Source organism: Diaporthe citri (genome assembly GCF_014595645.1).
Source record: "Diaporthe citri strain NFHF-8-4 chromosome Unknown scaffold_4, whole genome shotgun sequence".
NCBI classification, from domain to species: Eukaryota; Fungi; Ascomycota; class Sordariomycetes; order Diaporthales; family Diaporthaceae; genus Diaporthe; species Diaporthe citri.
This window is the reverse complement of record NW_025064849.1, coordinates 2,047,427-2,073,133: the sequence shown is the minus strand read 5'-3', so window position 1 is coordinate 2,073,133 and position 25,707 is coordinate 2,047,427. Positions and strand designations below refer to the sequence as shown.

Below are 25,707 nucleotides of genomic sequence, written 5' to 3'. Positions count from 1 at the left end.
TTGCTTTTAACACTCTTATAAATATAAAAGTAAGTTTTACATGCCTTAATATGCTTTTTATTATTAAAAATAGCGATCTCGCCAACATTTATATTTTTAAGAGCCTTAAAGATAATAATAAAGCCCTTAAAGGCAGGCTTATTAGCAGCCTTAAAAGGCATTTTAATAATATTAATTAAGGATATAAAGAAAGTAAATAAGCTAAAGTATAAATATAAATAAATAAAGAATTTAAGAATATTTAAATAAATAAGTTATGCCTTTTAATATTTATATGCTATGGCATATTTAGTTAAGTATTAAATGCTAAGGCTTATCTTATAATTATAAGGAAAAAGGAAAACCAAACCCTGCCCCCGCTGCTTATTTTAGGGAGGAAGAATATTTAATAATAATCTTTATACCCTTAAATATAGCATGCTTAGCTAGCTTATTAAGCAATATAAAAGGAATATTAATTAAAATCTTAGTAAGATATATAATTAAAAGATAACGGGATAAGGAACTTAAGGAGTATAGATTTCTTAATAGGAAATAATAAACTATATTATAAGCAGCAAGCTTAAAAGCCTTAGTAATAACGCGCTTAAAGATATTAAATAAATTTAAGATAAATATAGCATGATTTAAGATATTAATATTAGGTAAACTTATTTAAGAATCATTATATATATATATTATATATTTAATTAAATGCTATAATGCTATATTCCTTGCTTAAGAACTACCCTTAATAATAATATAGTTTTATATAAATTCCTTACTTAACTCTCTTAATATATTAGGAAATATACCTTTTTTAATATAATATTTTTATTAATTTTAATTAAAGTAAAAGGTCTTATAAAATAATTAATTCCTCTTTACCTTAAACTTCTCTTAAATCTTTTTAAAGATTTAATTATTAAGGTTTATAATGAATAAAGTATAGTTATATATCTTTCGTGCTTAAATTGCGCAAAATAATATATTATTATTAATAGCAAACCTGCCTTATCTTTGCTTTTTAACCGCGATCCTATTAGCTAAAGATATAAAGCTAAACTTTTTCAAGCCTTTATAATACCTATTATTATTTATATTATTATTACTCTTTATATAATTTAATTATATATATTTCTTATTATTAATTTAGCTAACTAACCTATGGTTTATAATATTTCTTATGATTAGGCTTTTTTTATATATTAATAGATTATTTAATAAGGCCCGGTTCGTTATAAGCCAGCTAGCGCGGATTATATTAATGCAAATCATAAGCTAGTAATAAAGCCTATGCTTCTTTCTATACTGCATATCATTAAGTCTTTTAAATATGCTTTATTTAATATATTATTAAGCTTAATTTAATTTATAATTAGCAATAGCTACTTTAATGCGCTTTTTATGCATTGCTTAATTTAGGAAGGCTTAGGCTAAATAATTATTTAATACTGTGAGGTTAAGAAGCAGGGTTTAAGGCTAAAGCATTAGGAGATTAAGGATAAGCAATAAAAAGTGCTTTGAAATGCTTAAAGGAAATGGCAGATGAAATTAGTGAATAAGCTTTAGCATATCGCTTAAATGCAATAGCGATATTATTAAGCAATATAAGGATATGCATTTTAATAAATTGCTTACTTTCGTTATATTTAATGCGCCTTATATTGTTTTTTTTAAAAAGCTAATATCCTAAGTAGGCCTTAATATAAAGCTATGCTTTAAGTTTTATTTATTAAGATTAAGCATAAAATCTAATGATATTTATGCCATTTTAATTAATGGCATATTTAAATAAATAAAATTTATATATTTATGCTTAAGCTAATAATATTACTTATATTTCCTTTTAAAGGCTACCCTTTTTTTTTTATTACCTTATTTTAGCTTAATAATCGCTTAATTAAGGCAGTTAGTGTATTTAACTTATGGGTATAATGATTTGCCTTTACCCTTTTAAAACCATTCTTAGCCTACTTAATCTTCCTTTTCTTTAATAATAAAAAGGGCTTTGTTTTATTAAAGGGCTTAGCATTTATTTCCGCGTTTATATAAGTATATTGATTAGGATTAAGCTTAGGGGTATTAAGCTTAGCTTTATTTAAGGGGGTATATGTAGTGTTAATAGGGTTGAATGGAATTAAGGGTAAGATTAGGGATAAATTATTTAATCTAGTCCTAAGAGCAACATTACTAATAAGGAAATAGTTAAGAATACTTATATCTTGCAATAAATTATTTAATAAAGGGGGGGCAAAGTATAGTTCTTATATAAGTTTAAGCTTAAGATTAATAGGCTTATTAAGGTTTTTAGCATTAATTTATAATATTAAACCATTTTTTAATGGTAAAAGCTCTTAGGAATATAATAATAGCTTTATAATATAATGCTATGGCTAGTAAGTAAATTCTTATATTAATTATTGCATAAAGGGTTTTAATTAATATTAATATAAATAAAAATTAACTAGGTAAAATACCTTACTTTCTTACATTATAGCGTTAACTTTATAAGTATATAAGCATTTTATAATATGCTAAAATAATTTTATATATAATATATTAAGTTAACTTAAACTTTTTAACTTATTATAATAATTAATAAAAAGGTTACTTATAATCCAGGATATTATAAATAATAAACTAGCTAAGGATATAAAAAAATAAAGTAATATGCTTAATATTATTTTTAATTCTTTAGTTAAAATATTTTAAAACCTTTAAAATAAAGCTATTATTAAATAAAGAAAGGCGTTTATTATAATTGCGTATATGCATTTTTAGCAGCTAAGCCATATCTTTAAATAGCAATACAAACTCTTTACAATAAATATAAAAAGAATATTAAAATACATTATATATAAGAAGTATGCTTAATAAACGCTTTATTAGCGGTAATTAAGCTAAGTTTTATTAATATAATAAATAGCTTTTGCATTCCTATTAACCTTTATTTACTTTTATTAAAATAAGCTTTAAAGTCTCTTAAAGTTATTAATATAGGTAGTATTAATTATAGCAAGAAACTTTGCCTTTATCTTTTTAAATATTATATTATTTAAAATATATTAAGTAATATGAATATTATATTTAAATGCTTAAAGGAGGTGCTATTAGCATATAATAATTTATACTTATGGAAATATTATTTAAATAGCATTGCTTTTAATAATCTTAGCATTTATTATTTAAAGGTTATAATTAACTCTATGGCTTTTTAATATCTTAAACATTTAAATAAAATCCTTAGTTATTTAACTACTTATTAAGGTTAATAAATAAGTATATAAGCATTGCTAAGGTATTATCCTAATTATATAAATAAGTAATAATTCATATTAATTAATATTATAAGTAGCATTTATAATAAGAAAGAGAGGGTTATTAAAGCTTTTAAATTATATTGCTTTTATAAAATAAAATATAATATACTTAACCTAATATTTTATATTAATTAATAGATTAACTAAATAGCTATTTTTAATTAAATTATTAATAAGGCGTTTAATTAATGGCTAGCCCTTAATATTTTAATTATTAAGTAATTTGCGTTAATTATTAATATTCTTAAAGGTTATTTACTTATATAAGATTATGTAAAGAAAGTAAATAATAAAGGTACTTAATAAATATTATTATAGCTAAATATTACATTATTCTTAATGGTAAGGTAAAAGGGTAGTTTTAATAAAGGAATGTTTTTAGGGGTTTTAAATACTAAATGGTTATATAAGGAAAAGGTCTTTATAATATAAAAAAGACCTATATATTTTAATAAATATATATAAAATATATAATTAAGTATATTTACTTAAAGTGCTTATATTTTCCTTAATTATAAAGTTAAATAAGCAATTTATTTTATATAAAACTAATAGCTTTTTTAACCTTTTTTACCTAGTTACTATTGCTTCTTTAACTTGCTATTTAAAGTTATTAATAAACTTATTTATAGTTTTATTTGCTCTTTTGCTGCGATACTTTACTTTGCCATTAAATATATATTTAATAATAATTTAATAATAAGATAAGTTTTTTTTAATTCATACAATCATAACTATATATCTATATAGCTTAATTTAAATATTAAATGCATTTTAAAGATAAAGATTATGCTTTACCCTATAAATATTAATATAAGGACCATAGTTATTAAATTGCATTTTAATAAATAAATAGCGAAGTTACTTAAATTTAAATGCAATTTTATAAGCTATATTTAAGAAATATTTATAATTGCTTTAAAGGATAAAGATAATATATTATAAATATTTTAAATATTTAAATTATTATTTTTAAGTTATTATCTTAATTATTTATAATTATGCTAAGGTTAAGTTTAAGGGTATTAATAATGAAATGGTATTTAAAGATAAGGGCTATAAAATAATTAATTTAAGGAAATGAAAAGAAATAAACGTCATTTTATAAGTAGGTTAATTAAATATATAAATAAATAAGCAAAAAGTAATTTTATAATAAAGTTATAAGGTAAGTTAAATATTATATAAAGTAGGTAATAATAAAGTAAGTAAGCTAACTTAAAGTTATAAAATTTTTTTTTACGCCTTATATTAATATAATAAACGTAAATTAAATACATTACGTAAAGAATAGCAGGGTAAATATAATAAAGTAATGGGGTAGCTGCAGTTTTAAAAAGCTAGCTCCCAAGGTATACCTATATTTTATTAATACATGCAGCCAATTTCCTTATACTAGGTAAGCCAACGCTAAAAGCTAGGTAGGCGTATTGTAAAAGCTAGGTGGGCGTACGCTGACTCAGCCTATAAGCCGTCATAAAGAGATGCTAAGACGACCTGCCATAGTAAGATGCAGGAGAAACGAAACCGAAGACGCGGATACGACCTTGGTGCCAGTCTTATTGCAGTGCCGCATGCCAACCCACTTCAGCCTAATTTACCAAAGTCTTTTGAATGTCACCGGGAAAGGACTGTCCCGCCAACACGGCTGCATACTTTCCTTGCCGTGCTCGAGAAGTTATCAAAATCCAGGGGTAAATTGATCAGACTCTTCTGCATCTTGGTTTCCATTCTCGCCAGTTGCGTTTCCTGCAGATCAGCCGTAGATTTGAATGCTCTCCAAATTAGTGATAAAGAAGATAGAAAACTTTATACAAATTCTTTTGAATCTCCCTCCAAGCACACAGACTTGGCATTTGCGACAATTACTCTCGTCTTCCAGAATTTAGATTCCCAGTGTCTGATTCTTGACCCGCAATTCAAGGCCACTCAATTTAGGTGAACGACATGCAACTCCCCAAGATTCTGTTGGCAGCCTCGGCCCTTCTTAGCTGTGGCTTTGCTCAGAGCAAACTGCGCATCAGTGAGTCTAATCTCATGGATACTGAGTGATATAGACGTGTTCAGTTACTCACAACGTCGCAGTGCCCTTGGGAGACAGCATCACGGAGATCACATGCTGGCGCGCCTATGTCTGGGACGATCTCGCGGCTGCCAACTTGTCGAGCCGCGTGCAGTATGTCGGATCGCAAAACAGCAACCCCCAGAACTGCAAGCCTACAACGGCGAACGTGGGTCTATCTTCCCTGAATACACTGTGGACGAAGGGTGTCTTCGTATATGGCTGACCTTGATCATAATAGTGGGATCAGCACAACGAGGGTCACTCGGGCTGGCTGGCCATTGATATTGCCAACAACTACATCGCCAACTGGATCAAGAACACGCCAGCTGACATTGTCATGTTCATGCTGGGCACAAACGATGTCACCCGGGGTAATACTGCTGCCCAGATCACCGCTGCCTACACCAAGATTGTGCAGACCGTCCGCGCGAACAACCCGAAGGCCAAGTTTATCGTAAGCATGCCCCATGGTTCTGTGCTGCGGTGGTGATTTCGCATACGAGCCACATCTAACAATTCTCACCCACATGGTAGGTTGACAAGGTCATTCCGCTCTCCTTCAACAACAACGCCATCGTCTCCATTAACGATGCCATCCCTTCCTGGGCTGCTGGCCTGAACAGCACGGAGTCCCCCATAGTCATCGCGGACTGTTACACTGGCTTCACAACTTCCATGCTGAGAGATGGCGTCCATCCAAACGAGCAGGGTGATAGGCTGATCCAGTCAAGAATCTCGCCGCTGCTGATCAACTACGTCCAGCAGTCCTTGGGTGTCTAAGATGAAAAATGGCCAAAAACTGGAAGAATTATTGGCCAGTCTGGTGTAAGAGGGTTATGGGAAGCGAGTGATGCTATGATTCAAGTGAACTGGTATGTGGGTGCGTTGACGGGAACGTGCAAGTGTCCAGTTGGTAGCCGTCGTTTTGGGATCAATTCCAACAACTTATCCATTGCGCCGGCAATATCACTCCCTCTGCCTTTTGACTGCACTTTTTGGCAAATTATATGTCAATAAACTGTTGTCTGCGCCAAACGGAAAGTTGAAGTGACCAAGAGGCCTGATGAAAAGTAAGCCTAGCACTGCTTGTGTAGCATGGTTGTCGAGGAAGAGATTGATGAAGCAATTAAGCAAACGATAGTTGATTGTTGAGTGTTAAGGAGAGAAGTCTCCCGCTATCGAACGCTCAGAAGGAGCCTATTTGTAGGCTAGCGTTAGCGTATGGGCATACGACCCTCGCACCTTCCAACAGAGATCACATGGACATTCAATAATTCTGTGCTGCCGGCTCGGGTAAACTGCTCGAGTTCCGGAATGCATTCCATCCCATGCGGAAGTCCCTGGGCAACCTTCATAAATCAATTCAAACCTCTTGCTGGCTTCGGAATGGTAAACTTTCCTCTTGAGGATTTGTGCCAACAACTTCATGGGGAGCAAGCATCTCCGGTTCCTGAAAGTGCAGTCCACAGGGGCCAGGGAGTGATCTTCATGGACGCTGACCGTTTCCAAAATAGCCGACATCTGGTGTCATGTGACAGCATTTTCTCGGGACAGCAGCAGCCTGGACCTTCTCTCTCTCGGCCACCTATCCTGTTGGAGGCTGGCATTGACTCACTCTGTCCCATTGTCCTGCTTTACAAAGGCAGTGTTGGTCATCTGATACGATTTGTGACATTTGTGACATGTATTCACAGTCTGGAGCCCCCGAGGCAGAATCGAGGAGGGACCTATCCGGTGGGATTGACCAATGAATCTGGCCTGTTATGGCCAGACTGACTAATCCACCGGGAGGCAGCAGCGGTGCAGGACTGCAAGCGTCCATGATTGGCTCATACTGGTGGTCCAGGCACAGTGGCTGGGCCCTTTTAGAGCCCAGGAGTCGGCTGCTCGCGCCTACCTGAGTGAACCGACTGCCTGCCCACTGGCCTGAACTGATGTCGCCCCCAGTCACTCCCAGCAAGCACCGCTTTTTTTCCACGCCGCACCACCACCCGAGAGGAAGCTTGCAAAGGAGCTGTCACCAACCCTCAATCACCCTGTCCGCGGCGGCCTTCAGATGGCTTCATTTTCTTTTTGATTCTGGCGAGTCTTGCATTTCTGTCTGTCCTCGTCACCTTTTAAGGACGGTCAGCTCCTTTGTTTCTTTACCGGAGATCTGCTTTCCTCATGTTCCCCTGCAACTGAAGAAAAAAAAACTCCCACCCGTCCCATCCTCGACCTCACCCCAACCTCCTCCTGAGCAGAGCAAAGCTCGAGCACCGACCGCGATCGCGCGAAGCACCCGTGGTCCCACCCAAACGTCGCGACCGATAACTGTATTTCGATTGCCGACTGCGACTTGGGCCCAGCCGTGTCGCGCCTTCGTCACCTTGACGCGTTCGGCGCGCGATCCACGGCAACGGCCCTCGCGCCCTTGATCATCCCACCCTTCGCATCCATCTGTGCCTGGCAGGGCTACCACAACCCCGACCATCTCCAACATGTCTTTCGGATTTGGCGGTGGTGGCTTCGGCCAGAATACCCAGAGCAGTAATACCTTCGGCGGCGGCGGCTTTGGGGCAAACACCAACAACACGACCTCCGGTACGTTCGTTCATCTTATTTTCTCGCAGTGATTTTCGTGTCCTTTTTCTTCTTGCTCCTGCGCCAGGCCTCAACCTTCACCCGCCTCGGCTGACACGATGTCCCCAACTACCAGCCTTCGGATCATCCAGCACTCCTGCGTTTGGGGCGCCGGCGCAGACAACCAACACCGGGGGCGGCCTCTTTGGTGGAGGAGGCACCACAGGTGGCTTTGGCAACACTGGGGGTATGATACATCACTTTCCTTTGAACGCTGCGAGCGCCGCGTTTCACTGGTCGATGTGGTCCTAGGCGGACTCACCGCACTACCGTGGAATGCGCCAGGCGTCTTTTCGAAGTGTCTCGCCTCATTGTCAACCCTCTTTCAGGGATTTCTCTATCTCTAACGCCGCCGGCTTGTGCTGACCTACATGTTGGACTGCTTTGAGACAGTCTTGTTTTGCTAACAACTTCTTCGTCACAGGCGCTTTTGGCACGTCAAGCAACACAGGATTCGGTGCCGCAAAACCCGCGTTTGGTGCCGCTACATCCGGAGCAGGAGGCGGACTCTTCGGCTCAACGACGGCAACGACAGGCGGTACTGGTTTTGGAGGAGGTGGATTTGGAACCAACACTGCTGCCACTTCTTCGCCATTCGGTGGTGGAGGCACCAACTCCCTGTTCGGCGCCAACAAGACGTCAACTCCTTTCGGCGGCGGGGCGAATACCACAACCGGCACTGGGACTTCAATGTTCGGAGGTGGTGGTGGGTTCGGCACAGGCGGCAACACCACCAGTGCGTTCGGAGGTGCGACCAACAATCCCGGAATAGGCACGAATGTCGGAGAGCCCCCTGGAACTGCTGTCCTGGCTTTCTCCCCCTATCTTGAGAAGGAGCCCAACAGCACCGCACAGAACTCTTTCCAGAACATTTTGTTCCAAGAGCCATACAAGAAGTTCTCGGCCGAAGAACTCAGGATGGCAGACTATACTCAGGGTCGGCAATACGGCAACGGCCCAGCAGGCGGTAGCGGCGCCTTTGGCACAACCTCCGGGTTTGGTGGAGGGAGCTTCGGCAACAATGCTACTCAGAACACAGGCTTCGGAGCCGCCAACACCACCGGCGGCCTCTTTGGCAACACCCAAAATAACGCGGCTACGACCGGCTTCGGCAATACGACGAACACGGGCGGGTTCGGTGCCGTTGCGACCGGTGGTGGTCTTTTTGGACAGTCTAAACCTGCGACAGGCGGGTCTCTATTTGGCAACTCAACCACGACGACTCAGCCAGCGCAGACCGGCGGACTATTTGGTTCTACAGGTGCTACCTCAGGTGGCTTCGGAACCACGAACACTGCCACGGGTGGCTTCGGTACCGGAAATACCGGCGGCGGCTTGTTCGGCACCAACAACCAGAACAAGCCTGCTACCACAACCGGATTCGGGGGATTCGGGGGCGCCACGACGGGCACTGGCTTTGGCTCCAACACCGGGACCGGCACAGGCTTCGGTCAGAACAACACCGCGAATACAGGCGGTGGCCTCTTCGGGAATACGAACACGCAACAAACCAACACCGGCGGTGGTCTTTTTGGCAACACCAACCAGCAGCAGCCCCAGTCCACTGGCTTCGGCGCCGGTGGTTTTGGGCAGAACAACCAACAGCCGGCCGGTGGCGGCCTGTTTGGAGGCCAGAACAAGCCTGCAGCCACTACTGGAGGGCTCTTCGGCAACACCGGCACTCAGCAAAGCGCTGGAGGAGGTCTATTCGGGAACAACACCACCACCAACGCAGGTGCATTCGGTCAGACCAACAACCAGCAGCAAAGCGGTGGTGGCTTGTTTGGACAGGGCAACAAACCGGCAACTGGTGGCCTCTTCGGGAATAGCACCGCTGGACAGACTGGACAGGCTGGAGGTGGTCTCTTCGGCGGCCTGGGATCCAACAACCAGACGCAGCAGCAGCAGGGTGCGCCCACATCGTTGTTTGGAACCTTGAACAACGCCCAGAGCCAACAAAAGCCATCCCTCTTCGGCCAAACAGGACAATCTACTGGCGGTGGTCTCTTCGGAACACAACCTGCACAACAACCGGGGGGCGGTCTCTTCGGACAGTCGACAGCTCAACAGCCACAACAGAATTCCGTCCTGGGAGGCTCTCTTTTCAACAACTCTCAGAACAATCAGGCGGCTCCCCAAGCATTGACTGCTAGCATTGGCGACGTCAATGCCTACGGCACACCGTCCCTCTTTTCGGGTCTTGGGAATGGAGAGGCGCAGAACCCCGGGCCCCTTGCAACGCCATTGTCCGGCAAGAAGAAGGAGCGCAAGGGCTCTATTCTCCCCATGTGGAAGCTGAACCCTGGATCTTCCACCAGGTTTAATACTCCAGTCAAGCGGGGCTTTGGCTTCTCTTACAGTACCTACGGCTCCCCAGCTACACCATCAAGTGCAGGTAGCACACCTGGTGGGTTCGGACAGAGTCTGCTTGGTACAGGGAATCTGAATCGGTCCCTCAGCAAGAGTGTTTCCTCGAGCAACCTGCGCAAGAGTTTCAATGCCGAGGATAGTATCCTGACGCCGGGCTCGTTCTCATCCAGCATGGGAACTCGCCCCTACGGCAGCGCAGGCTTGAAGAAATTGAACATTGACAAGTCCTTGCGCCTCGATCTGTTCTCTTCTCCCTCCAGAGATAAGCAGCCCGCAGAGTTACCCAATGGTCCCCGCAAGCTCCCCAAACGGGTTAGTTTCGATACGAGCCTTGACGCGTCCGAGAATGGCACGCTTGATGGCGCACCGGGAACCCCTACTGCCTCTGCTCAGGATCTGGGCTTCATCCGCCCAACAAATGGAGGTAACCTTACAGCCAATGGTGGTTCGAAGAGCCCGGATGCCCAGCCTGAGATGGAACAGGCCAAGGGCAACGAACTGGCAGTTGTGCACGAGGAGCCTTCCTCTGCACCTGCACCCCAGAACGCCACCTCTTCTCCGAGCAAAGAAGCCGGAGCTTATTGGCTGAGTCCTTCCAAGGACGAAATTTTGAAGATGAACCGTGTGCAGCGAGCTCAGGTACCCAACTTTACTGTTGGTCGGGAGAACGTTGGACAGGTACAATTCAAGACACCTGTTGACCTCACCAATATCGACCTGGATGAGATTCCAGGAAACGTCGTTGTCCTGGAGACCCGGTCTTGCACGGTTTACCCAGTCGCTGCGAAGAAGCCCCCAGTGGGCAAGGGCTTGAACGTACCCTCTGAGATCTCTCTGGAGCACTCCTGGCCGCGTGGCCGGGACAAGCGGACACCAATCGCTGAGAAGTCCGGCCGTGCGTTCAACAAGCATGTCGAGCGCCTCAAGAAGATCCCCGACACGAAATTCATCGACTACAACGCGGAAACTGGGGTGTGGACCTTCGAGGTCGAGCACTTCACTACCTACGGCCTCGACTATGACGAGGAAGACACTGAAGGCGATACTCTCGCTGAGGTCGCCCCGGAGGATGCCGACCTTCCTGCGCCACCCGTGTCATCTTTTCATGTGGAGCATGAGCACCCTTCCGCTGAGCCTGAGGACACTTTTGAGTTTAGGCGGAAGCGACGCGCCCTTCCTGGCGCTTTCGACTACACAGGTGCTGTTTCCGACGACGAAGAGGATATGGCCGACGCCAACGAGCAGTCTTTTTTATCTAACCGCTCCGCGGGCTCTCTGTCCAAAGCCTTAGAACACCACGAGGATGAAATAATGGACGAAGAGCATGCTCTACCCGAGGCACAAGATACGAGTGCTTACCTGGGGTATCATCAAGCCGCGGAGCCAGATTACGACTCGCCTTACCATGGATCGATGGCCGAGTACCAGGAGACGCCTGGCGGCATCATGAGGGCCAGAATGCGCGCTATCAAGGACTCGAACACGCCTTTCAAGCTTCAGGTCGCCGATGGGGATGACTGGATGGACATGCTCCAGAAAACCATCGGCCCAGCAAAGCGAGATCGCGCTGCGTTGAAAGCCATCAATGAGGAAGAGACCTATGAGGACCTGAAAGCCAGTATACGACAGGATGCTGCGCAGGCAAAGCCAAGAGCCGTGCCGGATGGCCGTGGATTTGCCACGAGCATTGAGCTCATGAACTCGTTGTTCGAGAAGCCCAAGGCGCCGGCTCGATCTGCGCCGGCTCCCATTCCCACGTCAGGATTCAAGGTCGGTACCACATCTGTCTGTTAGATTGCTTTTCACGCATGGGTTTGGATGGTGGTTGTGGACGTTTTGTATTTATTCATATGCATTGACTTTAATAAAATGTGCTTCGTACTAAGACTTTCCCTTTTTCTAGTGGCCATACAAGAGACAAGACAAGACTGGCGAGGAGGACGAAGCCAATATGGATCCTGCCGACAAAGCCTTCCACGACACCCTCCGCCCAAGCTGGGGCCCGGATGGCACCCTGGTCATCTCTACCACGCCAAAGACCATCACCAGATCATCCAGGCGAGCTCTCGAGAAGGACGGCATCATGGCTATGGGTAAGCTCAACATCGTCTCTGAGCATCGCGATATTCGGTTTGCGAAATTCTCCAACGAGACGTCGCCAAAGTCACTGGCCAATCAAATGGCTTTGACCCGTGTCAACCTCGTCGACAACGTCCCCACCGTGTCGCTGGGACCGATTAGCACGTTGACGGCCTTTTTCCACGGGCAGGACCTGCAGAACCCGGCCAACGCCCACGAGAAGATGGTCTGGGACCTCGCCAGCATCCTCTTCGATCAAGTTACCGACGTCGATGGAAACAGAGTTCCACCGTCTGGGCTGCGTCAGGCTCGCCGACGTAACCTCTCCAAGTTCTGGCAGAACACTGTCGAAGAGGCGTCTAACAAAGCTGTCGGCATGGCTCGATCCCCCGAGGATAAGGCCATCGCGTCCCTATCCGGCCACCAGATCCCAGACGCTTGCAAGCACCTGCTTGATGGCAAGAACTTCCGGTTGGCAACGCTGGTCTCACTCATTGGGACCAGTGACCAGCTCATGCAAGACATGCGGGAACAGGTCAAGGAATGGCGTGAGGTCAACGTTCTGTCCGAGTTCACTGAGCCAATTCGTGCCATTTATGAATTACTCGGAGGTAACGTCTGCGCCGTCGAGGGAACTAAGGGGGCCATGGAGAATCGGATGGAGTCATTCGTGCTCTCACAACGATTCGGCTTGGACTGGAAGCAGGCATTCGGGCTTCGTCTATGGTACGCAATCACCTCAGCCGATGATGTCGTCGAAGCAATCCACTCTTTTGCCGACGACATCCAGCAAGACAAGGAGCCGAGGCCTCAGCCATGGTTCGCCGAGCAAGGTATCTCTGCCTTATGGGATGACCCTGACAAGGACCTGCGCGAGGATCTACTGTGGGGATTACTGAAGCTGTATGCCGACAAGGAGATTGATCTGGCCGACATCCTCCGGCCCGAGAACTCGCAACTATCCCCTCTGGACAACCGCCTGTGCTGGCAGCTGGGCCAGGCTCTTGTCAACACCGGCAAGGTCTCATTCGGACGCGACGCGGACGATAAGGCTGACGCTGCGACTCTGACGTTCGCGTGGCAGCTGACCAACGATGGTCACTGGCTCGAAGCCGTCTTCGTCCTCCTGCACCTGACCAACCCTGCGGCTCGAGCCAAGGCGATCCAGGAGCACCTCTCCCATCACGCCCAGCTGATTGGAAGCGAGCAGAGCGAGGACTTCGCGACGCTCACGCAGACCTTCAAGATCCCCGCGGAGTGGGTGTGGCAGGCCAAGGCGCTGTACATGCGCAGCGTCAAGGGCAACCCCAGGCAGGAGGTCGTGTACCTGCTGCGGGCGGGCAGCTACGCCGAGGCCCACAAGACCTTCACCAAGCAGGTCGCGCCTTCGGCGATCATCGAGCGCGACTGGGACGGCCTGGACGACCTGCTGTCCGAGTTCGGCGACGACGCGGCCAGGTTCGTGCCGGACTGGAACTTCGGCGGCAGGATCTACCGCGACTTCATCGAGCTCGTCCGACACGTCGAGCACGGCTCGGCGGCCGCCGTGCCGCCGCGCGTGGTCGAGGGCCTGATGGCGGGCCTGCCGGCGCTGCACGAGAGCGTCCAGGTCAGGCAGGACGCGGATGTGCTGGAGGTCGCGGCCGTCGCGGACATGGCGAGCGAGGTGGCCAAGGTGGTTGTTGAGCTGGCTAAGAAGGGCGAGGTACGTTCACGATCCCAATCTTTTTCCTCTTTTCCCCCGTATGAATCTTCGATGGCACCATGCTGACCAGATCCTTTATTGCAGACCTCACTCAACCAGGTCCTCGGCCTGCCGCTCACGGAGGATGCGTACTTGAAGTACTCGAACGAGCTGGCCTTTGCGTATTACAGGGACGTCATGGTCGGGCGTGGATGATTGGATGAAAGGGAATTCCGTCGAATATGGTGGTCCACCCTTGAGGTGGACAGGCGAGCGAGCGAGCATGGTATTCATTTACGTCTTTGACTTTTACCCATGGCTCTCAGGTAATGGCTGCGGGACACATTGCGGGCGAGACGGGATATGAGAAAATACTGGCAGGGACGAAACCGTCTTAGAAAGACGAGACGAAAAGAAAGGGGGATTCCGCCTCTACACAAGTGGCAAGACAAATGTCACTTTCTCAGCAGATAGTTTTAGATAGTCACACAAGACAAGCTTAATGCTCCAAATAACTGCCCAGTCGACAAGTGTAATTTATGAGGCGCATAGGCCTAACGCATCCCGAGTGCCGTTGTTTAGAAGATACATATGCACACAGCATCCCATCGCTGTATAATCGGTGCAATGCTTTGCTTCGCGTTTACTTTTTTCATGGTATTATTCGTGTAGATACACAGCTATGCACTTTATGACCGTTGCCAATCTGGTCCCTCATCCAACCGGGTAATCGTGACAGCAGCGCAAGCAAGCAGCAACGCCGTTTTTGCTCCTCCATGATACTTCCGAGCCCAAAGAGTGAGAGTGACAGAGCGCCTATCCGTTCGGGTATCTTATGATTTGTGGAACTGCTTGACCTTCTCGACCTCATCCCAGCTGCCCATGAAGATTCCTGACTTGTCGTGGATATCCCTGCGGTGGCTGTCAGAAACATGCCTCAATGTGAAGGGGGAAAATTGGACAAGGTGGGAGGAGAGGAGAGGGGTATGTACTCAGGGACAACTTCCAACATGCGGTCCATTTTCGAGTTGACGGCTTGTCCGCCGGCTGCGATGTTGTCAGCATCGAATGGTCACGAAAACGCACGTGGGAATTTTTCAAGAGCCTACCGTTCTCAAAGACCATGGCCATCGGCGCACACTCGTACAGAATTCTCAGCTTGCCCTTGGGGGCCTTCTTGTCCGCGGGGTAGGCAAAGATTCCGCCGTACAACAGCGTTCGGTAGGCGTCGGCAACCATGGATCCGATGTACCGGGCGCTGTAGGGCTTGCCCTTGGCGTCGTCGCCCTGGGGCTGCTTGAGCGACTCGAAGTAGCCCTTGACGTTGTCCTCCCAGTAGAGCGAGTTACCCTCGTTGACGGAGTAGATGGCGCGCTGCTTGGGCAGGCGCATGTTGGGGTGGGTCAGGATGAACTCGCCGACGCCGTTGTCGAGGGTGAAGCCGTTGACGCCGCCGCCCTTCATGGTGATGACCAGCTGGGCTGAAGCGCCGTACATGGTGAAGCCGGCGGCGACCAGCTCCGTGCCCGGCTTCAGGATGTCCTCCTTGGTGCCCGTGGAGCCCTCGGCCAGCTTGTGGACGGCGAAGATGGTGCCGACCGAGACACCGGCGTCCAGGTTGGAGGAGCCGTCGATGGGGTCGCAGGCGACGGCGTAGCGGGCGTTCTTGTTCTCCTTGAAGTATATGACGTTCTCCTCCTCCTCGGAGACCAGTAATGCGCACTTGCCCGAGGAGCGCATTGCGGCGATGAAGAGGTCGTTGGAGATGACATCGAGCTTCTTCTGGTCGTCGCCGGTAGTGTTGGAGGAGCCGGCCAGACCTGTCAGGTTCACGAGGGTTGCTCTTCGGATGTAGTATGCGATTGACTTGAAGGAGAATTGCAGGGCGTGGCAAAGCAGGCTGGCCAAGAGGGTAAATATAGTCAGTTGACTGGGGAGCAGTGGCTGGATGTGTTGGATGGGGGCACATACGTGAAGTCTCCGGTTGCCTCCTTGACCTTGACCTGCTCTTCGGTCAAGAAGCGTGTGAGAGTGACAATGTTGGTGTTAATGGTCTCGGCCTCGCTGCCGGTGCCATTGGATGTTAATTGTGCAGACATTGTGGTGGGAAGGACAGCAAGAGACACAGAGAACAGAACAAGAGTCTAGCGGCTATCAAGCAGACTGCTTGAGAACTGAGCAGAAGGGAGCAGATGGATTGGTCGCGGGATGGTGAGCACGTGGGGGCAGGGCCTGAAACAGAGTTGAAGGAAGCTATGGGCCGTATCACGACAGCCTTGAATAGCCGGGTATATAGATGGCTCGCAGAGAGAAGGAGCTTGCTGTGGAGTGTGAGAGTGAAGGTGAAGATGAGGGTGTCGTTGTGTCCGGTTCTAGGGTGTGCTAGGTAGAGAGGATGGGTTGCAATATGTTTCGAGACAGGGTAGGATGTATTGTGCAAGAGGAGAAGAGAAGGAGCAGGAAGGAAGGAGACGGGCGACAGGCCAGCGCAGGCCAGAGCAGATCAGATCAATTTCTAGCCACGAAGGGACTCACGATAATGACACGGCCGGAGGGGCCCCTTCGTCGGCTTCGGCTACGAGGGGCAGGGTACCTAGGTGTAATCGGGATGGGTATGTAGGTGCGGCAGTATGCACATCCATCCCTCTTGCCCATGCCCATGAGGAGGAGGGGCAACCTCCACGCCCACCTGTGCCCCTCACTGGGCCGGGACATCCAGACGGCCAGGACAGCAGAAGGGACGTTGACGTTGCCGTGCTTTCGGCACAGTGGCGGCCATGGGGTAAACGGTACGCAGCAGTGACGTTTAATTGGAGCAAAGAAGCTTTTCCGTTTCCGTTTCCGTTTCCGATTCCGAAGGGAAGCCGGGCAGCCGGGTCGCTGTCAGCTTGATCGGCCTGATCTGCCCCAGCTGCATGTCAAGATACGATTTCTCCACACTGACGCTCCAGACGGTTCAGAACGGCCCAGGCGGAGGAATGCGGGGGCGCGCTGTGGCTCTCCGTGGCTCCCAAGCACGGTGTGGGTCCCGCCTTCGACTGGGCCCGACGGGTTCACCCCTTTGTCCATTGACACAACATTGATGCAAGACAATTTTCCCGGGACGCTGTCGACCTCATCGTAGCTGCATACCACCCATCTACTGCGAAGACAATCTACTTGCACGCCAGATACCTCCGTTTAGTACATGAACAGCTCCCAGGATCAGTGACAAGAACGAATCAAGACAGGTCAACATCACCTCTCATTTACTCTACAGATTACCCTGCAGACCAACCAAAACCGTTCCATAGGAGATTGTCAACCAGGGATGTCCATCCACAGACGTCACCCAAGGTTGTACCAGCAATTTCACATGCTCGTCTCGAGACTGTAGCAGCACTGGTCTCTAGTCTTAAACTCTTGCTTCATGCTACAGACTAGACAGTCTCTCTCATCCCGCACGCCAGGGTTCGGGTTTGTGCGCCATCGGCGCCTGTCAGACTCAGTCAGTGCCAAAATCGCCGACTTTGACCTCGGCACATGCGCCAACGCACGCGTGCGACTGACCCGTTGGACGCCGTTGCCGATGCCAATGCGGACAATTCACGGCGTCTTCTTTTTCATCAGAGCTCTACTCCCACTTACGCCTCGCGACGCGAGTTGTCTTCCTCGAAGTGACTCGATTCTGGTTACAGTCTAATCAACCTGTTGCTCACATTGTGTGTCCGTTCAGCTGTGATTGACGACGACATTCCGTCCAGCCCGTCCCCTCTCTCATCCCCACTGTTTCTGTAGAACCGTCCTCAACCTCACGCCCTCGTGACATCCGATCTGCGCAGCGTCACCAACTCACGAACCTCGCCGAATAACCCACGAACGATCACTCAGACAGTCACAAACACACAAACCGCCACAATGGTCGCCGACGCCGCCATCTACCACCCCAGCGTGGCCCACTACCTGCGCTTCGTCGCCACCACCGCCGGCCGCGACAAGGTCCTGCGCACCCTGCAGTACTTCGCGCGCTTCTACGCCTGGTACCTGTTCCGCACCAACGGCGCCCCCGGCGAGATCGCCCCCTGGGACGCCGTCAAGAAGCAGTTCGGCCTGACGCGCAAGCTCATGCGCGTCGGCAAGAACGTCGAGCACCTGCGCGCCGCCGCCGCCGCAGCGGACGCCAAGGCCGGCACCCTCGACCCGGTGCTGCGCTACACCGCCGTCGCCCGCCAGCTCGGCTATGCCGGTTACCTATCCCTCGACATGGCCACCGTGCTGGACGCCGCGGGGATTCGCAAGAGCGAGTCCACCAAGAGGCTCCAGCGCGAGGCATTCCGGTTCTGGGCCATGGGCCTGATCAGCTCCGTTGTCGCACAGACTTATACGCTGTACCAGCTCAAGCAGCGCGAGGCAAAGGTCGATAAGAAGGAGGGCGAGGGCGTTGTGGAGAGCAAGCGGATAGCAATGTAAGTGTTTCTGCCTCGCCATTTTTCTTATCTGGTTGTTGAGATATGGCTAACCTTTATCACAGTGAGCGGTCTGCCAGCCAATTGCAGCTCATCTCCGACTTGTGCGATCTGACCATTCCTACCTCGGCACTCGGCTGGGTCAACCTTGACGACGGCATCGTCGGTATTGCCGGCACCGTCAGCAGTCTGATCGGTCTGGTGGCGATATGGAAGAAGACGGCTTGAATGGGTGGCAGATGGACAGACAGATGGGCGGGCAGACAGACAGAATGACGGCACGGCGTTCAAATGATGTGAGACGATGGCGACCGGGAGTAATTGGTCCATAAGAGCTATCCTTCTCTTCACAGGCTGGTGCTCTTCCTTTTTCGTTGCGCCCATGATGAGACGGGCCAGCGTCGCAGCTTTTTGAGATTTGGTCTCGTGGTAGCAACTTTTCCCATGGCGGCTGATTTCATTCAAAGTCTTGTTGTTTTATCTGTATATGAGACCACTTATACTGAGATTGTTATGAAGTCAATATTCGGGTGAGGGCTAGCGAGCCGCTCGTCCGCTTTGATATCACTAGCTGGACCGCAAAGGTCCTCGAGCGTTATATGTGCCGAAGAGGTGTCATGAGAAATGCTCCACTGCCTCTGGGCCATGTATCATCTGTAGCGTGATAGTGGACACCAAGCCTGGTGCTCGCCTCCCGTAGTGAGCACATGCCGTCCGGCCTGTCCAGTAACAAGTATATATGGACACGAATACTGTGTTTGTAACAGATATCTCCTCTGCGATTGCGAAGCGCGTGCGGGAAAGCCAACACGCGTCGTCCTGTCCATGAGTCGGCCTGTAAACACATCACCAAGGCAACGGGTACATGTGGTAGCACCTGCCTGACAAAGACACCATCACATAGATCAAGCCACGGGGACCCCCGAGAGGAAGCAACGCATCGTGGATATTGTGCTCCTTGTGTCTGTGCTGTGACAACCCTCGAACCTGGATGTCCAAGCTGAGGGTTGGAAGCTCGTCGCCCGCCTCGTCTGCAAACCCACCACCACCGCAAGCGCGCCCACGAACGCGTCACGAACCCTTCCATCCCATCACCCCAGTGATTCACTTGCCCCTCCACGCAAACAAACCAGCAGACCAGGCCATTTAAACTTCCATCGCAAACCATCTGCCAGGGAAGATGGCCTAGTGGTAGGGGACGCCCTACTGCGAAGCCATCTCCCTCACGCCACTCCCGACCGAACGCCCCAGGTTCAATTCCCCGATCGATCGAACGAACGATTAAAAAAACCAAATGGATTTTCCGCAGGACTGCTGGTGAGGCCAAATATTCCGCGCCGGCTACGGCAACGATCGGGACCGTCGGTGAGGCCAAATATTCCGCGCTGCGTGTGTACGACAACCCGGCTCGACGACAAGAGATGTAGGCCCACCGATCGAGGGCCGAACTCTTTTGACCTTTTGGCACACCTCGCTTCCTTTTTCTTCGCTCCTGCCTTCCTGTATCAGCTTTCCTGGGGGGTTGCATTTCGCTGCTGCCCATCTGTGATCAACGAAAGACTGCCACCTGCATATGTCATTGAGGCATACGACCGACAGCAACCACGGGCAACAGACAGCGTCTTGCGTGCCACAACAGAGACACTGAACGGGCTTTCATCAGCTTGCGACAGGGAGCTCAGGCCAATGTCACACACCATCAAGGCCCAGCATGAAATATCACAAGAAAGAAGACACCACTGAACACAGGGTAACCTCTCACTTGGGGCTAGGCGCAAGCAACATCGCATCATAGGAGCCCTGGGGCTTTGAATGGAGGGTAATGACGAAGTATGCGCAAGTTGACAGCACTGGCTGTGGGGGTCCCATAGAAAGTAGGCAAACAGTAGACTGGTCGTCAGTTCACAACATGCCCCTCCACCGGGAGATCTAGAGCCCAATCTTCCCACCCAGCTCCCTCGCGATCCTCAGGAACACCTCAGCCCGCTCGCTCCCGGGCTCCGCCACGACGGTCGGCTTGCCCTCCTGCGCGTGGCTACCGATGTTCTGGTGCAGCGGGATGTCGCCGAGGAACGCGATGTCGTGCTCCGTGCACACCTTTTGCACGCCGTCGCTGGAGCCGAAGATGTGGTGGTGGCCGCCACAGTCCGGGCAGGTGAAGAGGGACATGTTGTTGACGAGGCCGAGGAGGGGCACGTTGACCTTCTTGAACATGTTGATGCCCTTGACCGCATCCTTCACCGAGAGGGAGTGCGGTGTTGTCACTATTACTGAGCCTGTGTGTGCAGCCTGTGAGTTTCCGAGTCTGCCCGTTGGGCGGTGGGAAGGGAGGTGAAGGCGGGCCTACCATCCAGCACGATCTGTTGCGTGATGCTCAACTGCGTGTCACCAGTGCCTGGGGGCAAGTCCAAGACAAGCACATCCAGACCGCCCCAGTGAACCTCGTGAAGAAGCTGCTGCAAGGCCTTCATGACCATCATGCCGCGCCACACGACAGGGGCGTCCTCCCCGACCAGGTAGCCCATCGACATGGTCTTGACCCCATAGTTCGATAGGGGAAGCAGCTGATTATCTGGTCCGCAGTCATCAGCTACACGAAGCGACGTGGCTGCGCCCTGCGCCCGCAAGGTTTGACTACGCACTTGCGGAGAGCCGAGGCTCCTCGTTGAGGTTGAATAACGTGGGTATCGACGGCCCAAAGATGTCTGTGTCCAGGATTCCCGAGCGGTGGCCCAGCCTCGCAAATGAAAGGGCCAGGTTCGCAGCGATGGTGCTCTTCCCTACGCCGCCCTTCGCGGAGGATACGGCGATGACCTTGGCAACATCCTTGATCTGACGCCGCTCAGGAAGGCCACGCTGCATCCGAGGGATGGAGCCTGTCCGGGGGAGACCCTATGGAAGTTTGATTAGTATTCATAGAGCTGAACAGCAGAGGAAGGATCTCACAAGAGGGTTCTCATGTTGTAAGGCGCGGAGGGTGCTAAAGAAGCGCCGTTGTATTGGGGTCATGACGGTCATTTTTATGTCAGAATCTAGCCAACAAACTGAACTAGGAGGCTCAGAAATATGCTGCAATTTCACAAAAATAGATTAATGAGGAGGAGGGATTAACGAAATAGCTGTGATCATGCTGAGGATTCTACCATGTCTGGCTTGCAGCCCTGGCTGAGATATAGAAAATATGGAATGAGAACTAACACGTGTGAACGTAGATATGATGACCTTCACAGCGTGGGATGCCGTGTGCAAGCCGCAAGCCGCAAGTCGCTTAAACGAGGACCCCAGAAGGGACTTTGGGTCCGTCGACTTTAGCGACCAATCACTGGGCCTGCCCGCCCAACAGGTACCCCAAATTGCCGAATCGGCTCCACTAAAAAGTTCAGAAGCTTCAAGTTGCATTTTTGCGCCGCTGAAAATTCCCAGACTCCTCCAACCAACGTCCCGCATAACAAGAACCATGGCGCCAACAAAGTCAGCACGCGCGAAGAAGTTCGCTGCGTTCGAAGACAAAGCTGTGAAGGGTATGCATTCATTGCCCCCAATTTCCGGAGCAAACAAGCAAGCGCCCAGGTTTGACTGACAGCATCTCTTGCAGATTACGACCCGGAAGCGAATCCCCCGTCCGAGGACGAAAGTGACAGTGAAGCCGACGAGGACTTGGCAGGAACTGAACACTATATCAATGTTGGGTACGTCCTTCTCGAAGTAATCTTATCCCAACATGACATGGGTCTGACTATTCCTGCAGCAAGAGCAAGCTCCGCCAAAAGGAAGCCCCGGCACTAGGTCCAAATTACAGCGGCGTCAAAGTCAGCCGCGCAGCCCTAGAGGATAACAGTGATGGTACCAGCGAAGGCGACTCGGAAGAGGACGACGACAGCGGCTCGGAAGACTCCCAAGAGTACGACGACCCAAATACAGCCGACCTTGAACGAGACAACATAATCGATGATGACGGTGAGATCGATAGCGACGAGGCTTTCATGGACGGCGAGGAGGAGTCTTTCAGGAAGAAGGGTTTCACATTCAAAGACAGCAAGAAAGCTTCCAAAAATGATTCCAAACCTGCTACAAACGGGCGATCGAAAAGGGCTGTCGCGGCCGATTTCATGTCGACCTCGGGGAGCGAGGACGACGAGATTGACGAGGATGAGGAAGATTCTCAGTCCGAAGGCGACTCAGAAGGAGACGATTCGTTGGATGACCTGAACTCAGGGGACGATCTCATCGATAGAGAAGCTGAGGAATCGTCTGACGAAGAGGGCTCAGATGAGGGTTCCGAGGAAGACGAGAGCTTCGAGGATGAAGAGGAAGACGAAGACGTCAAGATGGAGGGCACTGGGCCCAAGGACAGCCGTGCCGCAATGCGCGAGGCAATGCAGAAGGGCCAGAAGACCGAGGTCGCCACCATCTCTGAGGCAGCCAAAGAGGACGCAGAAAAGGGTGCTGCAGTCCGAAAACAGCGCCGCACCTACGACTCTCTCTTGAGCCTCAGAATACGCCTCCAAAAGGGCCTCATTGCCACCAACTCTTTGAACGAGGCGACTGGGGCTGATGACGCAGGCAAGGAGCCCTATGAGGCAGCCGAGGAGGCTGCGATCAAGCTGTGGAACGCCATCGATGGCTTCAGGGCCAGCCTGCTTCCCGAGCCGAAAGCGGGAGACAAGCGCAAGCGTGACGTTGATACTACTACGTCTAACGACGAGCTCTGGGAGGAAATGCAAGCCACCGAGGAGCGTGCCATCAAGAAGCGGAACACAGTTCTCGAGAAGTGGTCCACCAGGGTCAAGAGCAAGGCGACGACCATGAACACTCGTCAGCTTGGCGTCGCGAAAGGCTCGCAGTCCTTGGTGTCCGTGCTCGAGGACCACATGCTCAACTCGGACCGCCTGGTCCAGCGCACCCAAGTGCCCAGGTCCTGCGCTCCCCTCCAGGCTGCTAAGAAGGTCAGCGAGGACCCGAGCATCTACGACGACGCCGACTTCTACCAGATACTGCTCAAGGAGCTCGTCGACCAGCGCACGACCGACTCCGGGACCACGGGCAACGACGGCGTGCCCACAGTGCGGTGGACCGCGCTCAAGGAGGCCAAGACGCGGAAGCAGGTGGACAGGCGGGCGAGCAAGGGCCGCAAGCTGAGGTTTACGGTGCACGAGAAGCTACAGAACTTCATGGCGCCTGAGGATAGGCGGACCTGGGAGGACGAGGCCATCGACCGGCTGTTCGGGACTCTGTTCGGGCAGCGCATGCAGCTCAAGGAGGATATCTCTGATGAAGAAGATGATGACCTCGCGGCCGAGGAGGAGGGGCTCAAGCTGTTTAGGAATTAGACGACGGACGCAGAGAAGCCGGGCGTGAGCCCCGACGCGGCCGAGAAAGTAAAGGAGCCGGCGACGGCCTCCACGGCGTTGTTGGAGGGCCGCCCGGTACCTAGGTAGAGGCTGACCGGGGCTAATGCTGTGCAACCCTCCATGTGGTGCTGTACAGGACGCTAGCCCCTAAATATATAAACCTCCATATGAATCTCAAAGCTCTCCACGCACTATCCCATGCAAGCCCGCCCATGTCAGAGACACAAGCAATAGAGCATGCACCATCAAGTGCACATAAGGGCCACCCAGCGCATCGGCCTGTTGTAGCCAGCCACGGCCGGCGCCCTGCGCCTTGATTCTCATCCAGGCCCTGCGGATAGGCATGACGTGGCATATAGCCAGCGATGTGGCGATGATGGCGCTGGCATCGTCAAAGTTGGTGCTGCCCCTGGAGTAGAGGAGCAGGACGCACAGCACGTTGGTAGCGAACAGCAGGCCGCCGTAGCTCTGGCACACGAGGACAGCCTCTGGGCTAGGCCTCGCCTCCCGGAGCTGCTTCGGCGCATTCAGCAGGAAGGACAGCGAGGCGGGCGCTTCGATGAGGACGTGGAAGAGGAGGGCCAGGTTGCCGAAATGCATGTTTTCTCGACCCTTGGGAGAGACTGCTTCCGTGGTCTGCGGCGGCTCGGGCCCGGCGCAATTCGTGCCCCGGGCGGGGCTGGGTCGGCCGGATTGTGACCGTTGAAGGTGGAATTGTGTGTTCCGGGTGCCGTTCCGGATGGTCGGTTCCGGGCGACGAACCAATGCGGTCTTTGCGGCTGTGCAGATTGTGCGTCCAATTGGTCAATGGCTAGAACGTAACGGGCGCCCATGATTAGTTTTGCACTGGCCATGATTCATTGACTGCGTCGCAGAGGCGGCTCACCTCGCTTCCGTTGCTCCTCGTCTGGGCAGTCTGGCTGCAGCCTGCTGTGTTCTGGCGCCTACTGTTGCTTGTATGGTGTAATTTTCATGTCATGTTGACGGGCTTGACAGTCGCACAGGGCTTAGTGGGCTGCAAGATGGTGGGTTTGTGAGCTGTCTTGTTGTCTCCTGGAAACGGTCAAGGTGGGTGCGGCTGTGTGTTGGTGGATGGTTGTGTGGTTGGAGCTGCCGAGCATTGTCTCAGCGTCCTGGTCAAGGACCATTGACTCCTGCGTCCCGGCCACACCCTCTGTTCTGGTCCCGAAGGGGCAGGTCTAGACAGGTAGATAGGCATGGCAAGGAGAGGAGCAGGGAGGCAAGCTCCTGAAGGTCTGCCGGGATGCGGCAGGGGAGGATCTGGAATGTCAGGGGTGGGCTTGCAGCTCTTGCCAATGGCAGCACTGGAGAGCTCACCTTGGGCAGCTGGCCGTTCTCACAGCCATGCTCTGCTACACTTCCTGCAGCGGGAACTCAAGATTTCGTGTTTTGCGTTTGGGAGGAGACCTTGTCAGCTTCGTGTGGGCAACCAGTGCAGTCCTAGATGTCTCGGTGTCGGGCCCTGCGACTCGGTGCAGCCCTGTGCATCCATCCCCAGGGTCGTCCAGGTATGGTGTCTGCGTGGGCTGACGGCCGAATGACTAGTGTTGTGCATGCTGGTATGCTGCAGATGCCTCGGTATCATACGCGCTTGCTGGGCTGGGCTGGGGCTTGGTTTTTTTTTGAGAATCAAGCTCTCGCCACCAGGACGGGGGATGGGGCAAGTCCTCACCAAGAATGGACCTGGACCTCGGACCGTGACTGACCCAGGCGGCCTTGTATCTGCAGCTGCAACAGACAGCTACATGGTACAAGTACCTACTGGGTT

General features: G+C 49.9%; 7 protein-coding genes across 7 annotated transcripts; 4 read left to right on the top strand and 3 right to left on the bottom strand.

Annotated features, from left to right (window-relative positions):
• Positions 1–5,249: 5,249 nt before the first annotated feature.
• INS49_009740 (uncharacterized protein) lies at positions 5,250–6,147 on the top strand (the record flags this gene model as incomplete). The annotated part of the gene is made up of 4 exons (XM_043170468.1): positions 5,250–5,325; positions 5,388–5,533; positions 5,606–5,821; positions 5,902–6,147. The coding sequence occupies 4 exons, from the start codon at positions 5,250–5,252 to the stop codon at positions 6,145–6,147; spliced, it is 684 nt and encodes a 227-aa protein (XP_043025033.1).
• A 1,700-nt stretch (positions 6,148–7,847) lies between these two features.
• On the top strand, positions 7,848–14,338 carry INS49_009739 (uncharacterized protein; the record flags this gene model as incomplete). Its single annotated transcript, XM_043170467.1, has 5 exons — positions 7,848–7,950; positions 8,066–8,176; positions 8,414–12,129; positions 12,263–14,143; positions 14,228–14,338. The coding sequence occupies 5 exons, from the start codon at positions 7,848–7,850 to the stop codon at positions 14,336–14,338; spliced, it is 5,922 nt and encodes a 1,973-aa protein (XP_043025032.1).
• A 617-nt stretch (positions 14,339–14,955) lies between these two features.
• Positions 14,956–16,221, bottom strand: INS49_009738 (uncharacterized protein; the record flags this gene model as incomplete). The annotated part of the gene is made up of 4 exons (XM_043170466.1): positions 14,956–15,034; positions 15,115–15,169; positions 15,232–16,022; positions 16,094–16,221. The coding sequence occupies 4 exons, from the start codon at positions 16,219–16,221 to the stop codon at positions 14,956–14,958; spliced, it is 1,053 nt and encodes a 350-aa protein (XP_043025031.1).
• Positions 16,222–18,019: 1,798 nt separating this feature from the next.
• INS49_009737 (uncharacterized protein) lies at positions 18,020–18,795 on the top strand (the record flags this gene model as incomplete). The annotated part of the gene is made up of 2 exons (XM_043170465.1): positions 18,020–18,567; positions 18,633–18,795. 2 exons carry the CDS (start codon positions 18,020–18,022, stop codon positions 18,793–18,795), a joined length of 711 nt encoding a protein of 236 aa, XP_043025030.1.
• Positions 18,796–20,496: 1,701 nt separating this feature from the next.
• Positions 20,497–21,429, bottom strand: INS49_009736 (uncharacterized protein; the record flags this gene model as incomplete). Its single annotated transcript, XM_043170464.1, has 3 exons — positions 20,497–20,843; positions 20,915–21,139; positions 21,210–21,429. 3 exons carry the CDS (start codon positions 21,427–21,429, stop codon positions 20,497–20,499), a joined length of 792 nt encoding a protein of 263 aa, XP_043025029.1.
• A 595-nt stretch (positions 21,430–22,024) lies between these two features.
• INS49_009735 (uncharacterized protein) lies at positions 22,025–23,897 on the top strand (the record flags this gene model as incomplete). Its single annotated transcript, XM_043170463.1, has 3 exons — positions 22,025–22,088; positions 22,163–22,256; positions 22,316–23,897. The coding sequence occupies 3 exons, from the start codon at positions 22,025–22,027 to the stop codon at positions 23,895–23,897; spliced, it is 1,740 nt and encodes a 579-aa protein (XP_043025028.1).
• A 195-nt stretch (positions 23,898–24,092) lies between these two features.
• On the bottom strand, positions 24,093–24,518 carry INS49_009734 (uncharacterized protein; the record flags this gene model as incomplete). Its single annotated transcript, XM_043170462.1, has 1 exon — positions 24,093–24,518. One exon carries the CDS (start codon positions 24,516–24,518, stop codon positions 24,093–24,095), a length of 426 nt encoding a protein of 141 aa, XP_043025027.1.
• Positions 24,519–25,707: the final 1,189 nt, after the last annotated feature.